Source organism: Alternaria atra (assembly GCF_907166805.1).
Source record: "Alternaria atra isolate CS162 genome assembly, contig: 3, whole genome shotgun sequence".
In the NCBI taxonomy this organism is placed as follows: Eukaryota; Fungi; Ascomycota; class Dothideomycetes; order Pleosporales; family Pleosporaceae; genus Alternaria; species Alternaria atra.
This window is the reverse complement of record NW_025091328.1, coordinates 1-8612: the sequence shown is the minus strand read 5'-3', so window position 1 is coordinate 8612 and position 8612 is coordinate 1. Positions and strand designations below refer to the sequence as shown.

Sequence of the window (8612 nt, the reverse complement as noted above, 5' to 3'; positions counted from 1 at the left end):
AGAGATGCAGCAGAAGTAGAGGGTTAATTTAACGTACTGTACACCATAGTACGATGTTGTAGTAGTGAGTTGTTGATGTGTTGGGGTGGATGGCTGCATTTAGTGCGCAGCTCGCTTGCCTGCGCAGCTCGCTTGCCGCTCACGTTATATAATTATAGAGGTGCGCAAAGTTGGTGGGGTGCGCGACTCGCTTGGATGCGCGACTCGCTTAGTATCTATGTTAGTTTAGGTAAACAAACGAACTTTCTGAAAAACCCTCCAAATTTAATCTGCTCGTCCATGCTGTAGTTGTATATTGCATCGTCCATCTCCGTACGCCCCATTTCTATAAACTTCTTTATTTAGCTAAATATTGTCGCTTCGATATGACCTCTAGCAGAGCCAGTAGCCCTGCCATATCTTCTCTTCTATCTTGCTCACAGGTTATTCGCGTCGATGACGCTTCCGAGACGACCCTGGCACCCTCTGAGTCTGTATCGATCGACAAGGAAGTTCGATGCGAGTTTGACATTGACTGGACGAATATCTGGCATGGCTCGATGCGGCTTGAAGGCGCGAAGTTAAGGCCTCGCCACAGACGAGTGGTTAACACTAAGGCCAAAGAATCATGGATATTCCGACACGGCGCTAGCCTAGAACACGAAGGAGCGCGATATTGGCTCTGTAAGCTTTGCCACCTGAAGAAGAGTTACTCAACGGCTCTATATTCGGCAGCTGGCACTACTCACGCAGCGAAGCACTTAACCCGTGAGCACCGCATCTCTCCATCCGGTGAGCTTCCAAGTCTGCCAGTCAATCCCTTTTTACTTGCGGCGTCGTCAGTAACATGTAGGGCGCCTCTATCGCGTCAATCTAGTGTTGGATCAGGGCTTCCTTCGCGTTTCAATGAGTCCATGTGGAAAGCCCGGTTCGTCGACTGGATTATTCTAGAAGACATCACCCTTCGTCAGGCATCTAGTAAGCGTCTTCAGTGGCTAATATTGAACGGCGGCGAGCTCGCTAGTCAGTTACTGCCCGAGTCCCACGCGTCTGTATCAACTTGGATTCATGATGCGTTCCAGAGGCGCTGGAAGATCATCTTCGACCTGATCAAAAACGCGAAAAGTTCGGTGCACTTGAGCTTTGATTTATGGACCGCTTCTAATGGGTTTAACTATGTTGGCATTGTGAGCCACTTTGTCGACGGCAAGGCTTGAAACGTGACGTCCTTATCGGTCTGCCACGCGTGATCGGTCCGCATTCTGGCGAGAATATCGCGACCTATATTAAAAAGGTTATCGATTGCTACGAGCTGGGTTCAAAGTTAGGCTACTTTGTCCTTGACAACGCCGGCACCAACGATACATGCCTAGAGGCTCTTGCGCTCTGGTTTCCTATAGACGTCAACAAACGACGCTTGCGTTGTATCGGCCATATCATTAATCTCATTGTACGAGCAGTTATCTTCGGTGAAAACGTGAGCAAATTCGAGGACGAACTTCGAGGTGCCAGCGACGAAACCTGCTTCGAAATCTGGGCCCAAAAAGGGGCTATCGGCAGACTCCATAATCTTGCCACCTATATCCGTCGGTCAGATCAACCAAGACAGGTCCTTCGAGATCTTCAAGACGAGCTTGCGAGCGACGATGTGATATTCACTATTGACCTTGTTATTGACGGCAAAACGCGCTGGAATTCAGTATACCTTATGATAAAACGTGGTGAGTTGATACCTTAGGCTTGCAGTCCTTCTAGCTCTAAAGCTAACAGTTTATTAGCACTCGAGCTTCGCGACGCTTTAGAACTCTATCAAATTCGCTAGCAAAAGTCAAAAAACGACCCAAGGCACCAAGACCTAACGAAAGACTTCCTCGATGCTGAAGGGTGGGCCGAGTTGCAACGCTTCCGCGACTTTCTAGAACCGTTTTATATCCTCACAAAGACCATAGAAGGAAATGCAAACAGACATAGCAAAGAAGGTGGCCATGGCGCTGTTTAGGAGACTCTCAAGACGATGGACTATATGTTCATCGCATTTAACAATGCTGCAGCTTCATGCCGCGACGAACCGGAGTCTCACTTCAAACGCGGAATTGAGTGTGGCTGGGTGAAGCTTGAGGAATATTATAAGCTGACAGACGTGACGCCGGTGTATCGCGCCGCCCTGGCTCTCCACCCTACCTACGGTTACGATTATTTCGAGGAACACTGGAACGGTACGATGAGAAAGCTTTCTTGGTTCAAGGGCATGAAGACGGTTGTATCAAGCCTATATGACGAATATCGGCGCCAGGCCGAAGTGGAAGCTCAAGCTCAGGCTGGTCTAGCACGTGACGAAGACAGTGAGGATGGACAGCCTGTAATTAACGATTACAGCTCTTTTAGAAAGAGGAAAGGCAATTCACTAATTCGCCAGCGAAAAAGGTCTAAAGTCGCTAGCGAACTCACCGCTTTTCGGAGAGGGAACTCTATCCAGAAGACAACGATTGTCCTAACCCTTTAGCGTGGTGGTATAATCACAGACACAAATATCCAGTCCTCTATAAGATGGCGTTAGACCTGTTTTCAATACCTAGCATGAGCTCTGAGTGTGAGAGGGTTTTTAGTCAGACGAAGAAGTTTATTACAGACAAGCGTAACAGGCTATCACCCGAGACCATTGAAGCGGACCAGCTTCAGAAACACTGGCTCAGGAACGGCTTAGTATCGTAGTAGACTTGATGTACGGGTGCTAATGTAGTACAAACTTGGGACGCTCTAAATAGTCACCTTTTTAGGCAATCCGCTAACTTCTTTAAGTTGAGTCGTCAAACCTGATCAAACTCAAACCGACGGGCGACGTTCTATCAAACCGACTCAAACCGACCGACAAAGCCTACCTATTCAATCAAACCGACCGACCAAAGCCTCCGGTTTGAGTCGGTCGGTTTATTGACCACACTGGTTGCGAACTCTGGTTGGTAGGTTAGGGAAGAGGTGTTGGCTCCTCCACCTAAATCAACCAGAACAGGACGTAACATTACAGTTCCAGCTAAATACAGATAACCAACTTTTGTCGCATTAAGCCTATGAATTAGCTCTCCAATTTTCAACACATTCTGACAGGTGGTTGTTGAGAAAAAATACAGTGTTGTTAGGTGCTGATTCTGACGTTACTGGGGCGTTGCGGCGATCCGGGCGTTGCGCCGTCGGCCACGGTACCACTTTTGAATTGCTTCTTTAACGCCATTCTTTATCGCGCTGGGATCTTCCCATACACGGCTTTGACATGCATGACAGCATGACAGCTGCCGCAATCCGGTGGTTCAGCACCATTTACCATATTAGCTCATGCTTCTCTGGTCTTTTTCTATCGATGCGTCGAGAGGCGTGGCTGGGGGTGGCGTTTATAAGTATATGCGTGCAAGCTGTTGTTTTATTTTATTGCGCCGCTTTCTCACACCGGCCTTTATCAGTCTCTCGCTTTGCCAAATCTCATTTTCTTTGGCAGCTGTCTTTTGCTTTTCAGACTTTTGAATCCGGTATTATTGTTAACTGTATAATCGTTTGGGAAGATGCGCTTCTCTGAAATCTTCGCTGTTGGTGTGGTGGCGCCCCTTGTGGCTGCTCATGGTGGAATTCCAGGAGCGCCTAAGGTTTTCGGTCTACCCAGGGACTTGGAAGCCGACTTCAAACCTCCTGTCGCTGCCCGCGTGCTTCGACACCCTGCTGAGCCCAGGGGCGGCTTGTTGGAGACCCGCCAAGGTGGTCAGAACGGTCGTTGTGGACCCAGCTTCGGCAACGCCAAGTGTGCTGAGGGATACTGCTGCTCGGGTTCAGTATGTCGGTCTTGAATCTTTGACTGTTGTGGACGCTGACCTGATATAGGGATACTGCGGAACGACAAAGGATCATTGTTCAGCCCCTGACTGCTTGATTAACTTTGGCCCAGCTTGCGATGCCAACAAGACACCTGCTGGAGCTAGCACACGCAACGATGCCCGTCCTCAGAAGGGTAGTGTTGCATACGGAGGCAGCGGTGTTTACGCTTGCAAGAAGGCTGGGACAGTCGCCATCACCTACGATGATGGGTAAGCTCTATTATGATCTCACGCTCATATCACGCGACTAATCAGACCACAGCCCATACATCTACACCGACCGCGTCCTCGACCAGTTCGCCACGTATGGCTTCAAGGCCACCTTTTTCGTCACCGGTATCAACCTGGGCAAGGGCGCCATCGACAGCACAGCGCAATGGTCCAATGTGATCAAGCGCATGGTCGCCGAGGGCCACCAAGTGGCATCCCACACATGGTCTCACCAGGATCTTAGCGACATCACTGATGCGCAGCGCTACGATCAGATGGTCAGGAACGAGATGGCTATCCGCAACATCATCGGAAAGTACCCCACGTACATGCGTCCTCCCTACTCATCGTGCAACACGGCTTGCCAGAATGTGATGAGGAACTTGGGTTACGTTATCAGCTACTTTGACTTGGACACGGATGATTACAACCAGCTATCCAACATCCAAGTCGCCAAGGACAACTTCAAGAGGATTCTCGACTCTACTAACGGCGGGCCAACCTTAGGCTCCCGCCTCGCTATTGCCCATGACATCCATGAGCAAACCGCTCTCAGCCTCACAGGTTACATGCTCCAGTACCTCAAATCAAAGGGCTACCGCGGTGTAACCATGGGCGAGTGCATGGGCGAGCCTGAGGCAAACTGGTACCGTACTTCCGGTGGTGGAGGCTCTACTCCTCCCCCTACTCCTTCCGGGGGCGGCGGCGGCGGCAGCGGCACTACCCCCGTTTCCACTGACGGAACTTGCGGTTCAGGCAAGGGAACGTGCGCTGGATCTACTTTCGGCGACTGCTGCTCGCAATACGGATGGTGCGGATCATCTGCCGGTCACTGCGGCACCGGTTGCAACTCTGCCTTCGGCACTTGCACTGGTGGCTCAACTACCCCAGCACCACCCCCTCCGGCTCCTACTACAAATGTTTCTAAGATACATGCTTAATTCGGGTCAACCCTAACATTAATGGGCAAAAGGATTAACGGCTATAGCCCTTAATCCCCCGAGAAACCCTGAATGAGCGACCATCAATCCCCTATCCCAGGGCACTTTTTGGGATCAGCCCTATCATTAATGGGCGACGGGATTCAAGGCTATGGCCCAGAATCCCTCGAGAAACCCTGAATGAGCGACGCAGAATCCCCTAACATAGATACTAAGCGAGTCGCGCATCCAAGCGAGTCGCGCACCCCACCAACTTTGCGCACCTCTATAATCATATATCTCAACAACGTAATAACATAATATATAGAACTTTATAGAGTAGATTAAGCAGTATCTAGAGTATCTTTTTTACACGTACATGAGTTATGCCCAGTCTCTCTGCACCTCGTGCAGCGCGCCAGAGCCTGGCGCCTCACGCCCGATCGCTCTCCTCCTTGACGCTGCTCACGAGCAATCTGCTGGTCAGCCTCATGTTGAGCGAGTAGATCCTCTCCAGCTCCCTTTGTTAGTACTCCTCGCTTCTGTATACGCTTTTTCTTACGCTGTTTGCGCGCTGACGCTGCCTCATTAGCCTTCTCAAGGCTAGCAATCCGATCGCGCATCAGCTCAGCTGAGAGCATTATTACCTCAGCGCCCTTCTTAAGCTGGTTAATCGCCTCAATAATCGAAGCTGGCGATGAGCTCTTATGCTTTCGAACGCGCTCACGTATTAACGTTGATTGAGCTTCAAGCTCGCGTACGTTACTCGGCGTACGAGCCTCCCAGAGGGCCTCTGGCGGAGGAGGAGGAGTAGGTGTACGTAGCTGCACGTCAAGTTTTGAGAGCACAGCGTCTGGTTGGAGAGGTACAAGGCCTGCGCCTCGAAAGGCTGAGCAGATATTGGCTGAGGTGAACGATTGACTGAACGCTGCCTTGAAGGCTGGCAGGAACTCGAGCTTGGTGATGTGGTTGATGTGGTGGCGGATCAGGCTCTCCACCTCACGACTGTACGCGCGCTTCAACGGCGAGAAGCAGCCAACATCAAGAGGCTGCAGCAAGTGAGATGAGTGAGGTGGCATACAGAGCGTATAGATGTTGTTCTCCTTGCAGAGCTCTTGAAACTCAAGAGAATGGTGGCTCCCGTGGCCGTCAAGGACGAGCAGGCGACGTGCACCAACAACGCGAGTCTTCGTGTGAGCGTTGAAGTGCTTCAGCCACTCTACTCCTAGCTCGTTGTTTGTCCAGCCATTGTCACTCACTGCGATCGCCCAGTCGCGTGGGATATCCTCCTCATACCAGGCAGATAGGTGATACTGGCCAGCGAAGATAAGGAACGGCGGGACTGACCAGCCAGCAGCGTTGATCGCAGCGTTGATCGCAGCGATCAACGTCATCCACTCACGATTGCCTGGCTGGATACTCTTTGGCCTGCCTCGCCTCTCTGATCCTGTCACGACGAGCTGAGTCGTGATCTTGCCCATCATAAAGCCAGCCTCATCAAAGTTATAGACGTCCTCATCGCAGATGCCGTACTTAGCCTTTGTCTCCTCTATAAGCTCAAACCAGCTCCTAATCAAGACTGGATCCTCGCATAGAGCTCTCTGCCTGTCGTACGCTCGATTGAAACGCGTCTTGAGGCTGTCCGTACGCTTGACAAAGTTACTCGGCCAGTCTCTGCCTACAGGAGAGCCACCACGCGCTGAGAGTAGCTTATCAGCCATATCACGTATAGCTGCGTACGTAGGCGCAAATCCACGTTGATCTAGGTCAAGTATATAGCTGATAATCACCTCCTCTTCTAGCTTGGTAAGCTTCTTTGAGTTAGGCTCACAATCGCGTCGGGCAGGCTTTCCAGCGCGTCGGTCGCGCAGTGTGCTCTTAGGAACGCTAAAGATTGTAGCAGCACGTCGATTGCTCTGCAATTGGCTAGAATTAAGAGACAAAATAGCAAGTTGAATATCGCCCTCAGTTGAAGGCAGTATAGTGTTGCGATGTGGAGCCATTGCAGGTTAAAGTGAAATAGGTTGAGAAAGTTGGTGGGGTGCGCGACTCGCTTGGATGCGCGACTCGCTTAGTATCTATGTTATCCCAGGGTGCTAACTGGAGTCAGGGCTGACTCCAGTTATTTCGGTGCTGAGATGTACACATTTTCCTGCGTAGGCGACATCACGTAGGCTGATTCCAGTAAACTTCGCAGGCTGGTCCAGTTAGGTTCCCGCAGGCTAATAGCTCTATCCCAGGGCGCTAACTCGACCCAGCCCTCAGTCGAGTTAGGGTTTCATTTTAGTTGGGGACTAGATATACCAGACTCGGCGTATTATTGAGCATGGGGGCTGGGTCGAGTATTGTTCGCAAGCCGGTCGAGTTAGGTTCCCGCAGGCCAATAGCTCTAAGATTTAGATATGTTAATTAGAGCGCTAAGTTGCACGTTAACACGAATTTGCAGCCCCGCAGCTGATGGGGTTGATGGTGTTAGGGTTTCGTGTTCGGAGGTTGGGGTTAGGGTTATGACGTCGCGATACCCCAGACCCCAGGGTTCGGAGTCGTTCCGAGATAGCGAGCAGCGACCGCCAACGTCAGATACGCGATTAGCTGCATCACGTATATAGGTAGGAAGACGCGTCCACAACGCGATATATATCGTAGAGTCCGCAATAACGGGTAGTTAATATCGTAAGCTTAAATTATTATTATAGCTGTTGTACTACCATAGCAGAGAGCAGCATCGCAGGCGAGCATTTTGAGCATTTAGTTAATGTCAGCATCTACGCCTACGTGGAGATAGTGCGTTTCATCACTGATTATGTAACCTGAGGATATATATTCGCTCTCTTCGATAGACTCTATCAATCAACCAACTACTTCCTTAACCTCCTCCTCATATGTTTACAGTAACTACAACTCCTAGAGCCATTACGGGGGGAAGATTGAACAGGTGTTTGTTAAAGCCCCATCAAAACAAAAAATCGAAAGCTTATATTAACAATCATTAATGCATAGTAAACGAGTCTATCGTGGTTGCACTGGCTAAGCGGCGGTGGGCACGGAAGACGCTTGCCTCGCAAAAGTTCGGCATATTATCAGACCGGCAGTGAGAGCATCTGCATGCGGCAGGCACTGTCTCTGGTACTTTGTGAAGTTCCTGTGACTAACGGGGCCTGCAGGAACTACTGCCATTGTCTGTGCTTACCTCGCTAGCGTCTCCCAAACGTACGGGACGTTGAGACCCACTCTACTTGAAGGTCCACACATCGCAGCTGGCGTGGAACTGTAGCAATGGTGCAAACTGCTTATGCTTACGGCTCAGCATGTTCTCGTCCATCAAAATGCTGACCATGTGAAGACCCGCTATGCTAATGCTCGAGATCCACTACACTTGAACATTTCCACAACGCGGCTGGTAGTGTGATGACGATACAAACTGCTTATGCGTAGGGCTCAGGATGGCGACGGATGTTAATCTGTCACTTGGTCTGCCGTGCAGACAGGTAGTGGTTATCATACGCGGTAACGTCGCATTACGCTGAGTGTGTTGCAATCTACTCATGGCGAACAGAAAGTACGACGACCCGGCGGATGCTAAGCAAGCGCGTAGGAGGTCCAACAAAGTAGCACAGAGAAGATATAGAGAGTATGTATTTAG

General features: G+C 50.4%; 1 protein-coding gene across 1 annotated transcript; it reads left to right on the top strand.

Annotated features, from left to right (window-relative positions):
• Positions 1-3533: 3533 nt before the first annotated feature.
• Positions 3534-4990, top strand: ALTATR162_LOCUS9393 (uncharacterized protein; the record flags this gene model as incomplete). The annotated part of the gene is made up of 3 exons (XM_043317026.1): positions 3534-3797; positions 3847-4049; positions 4102-4990. The coding sequence occupies 3 exons, from the start codon at positions 3534-3536 to the stop codon at positions 4988-4990; spliced, it is 1356 nt and encodes a 451-aa protein (XP_043172961.1).
• Between the last annotated feature and the right edge of the window lie 3622 nt (positions 4991-8612).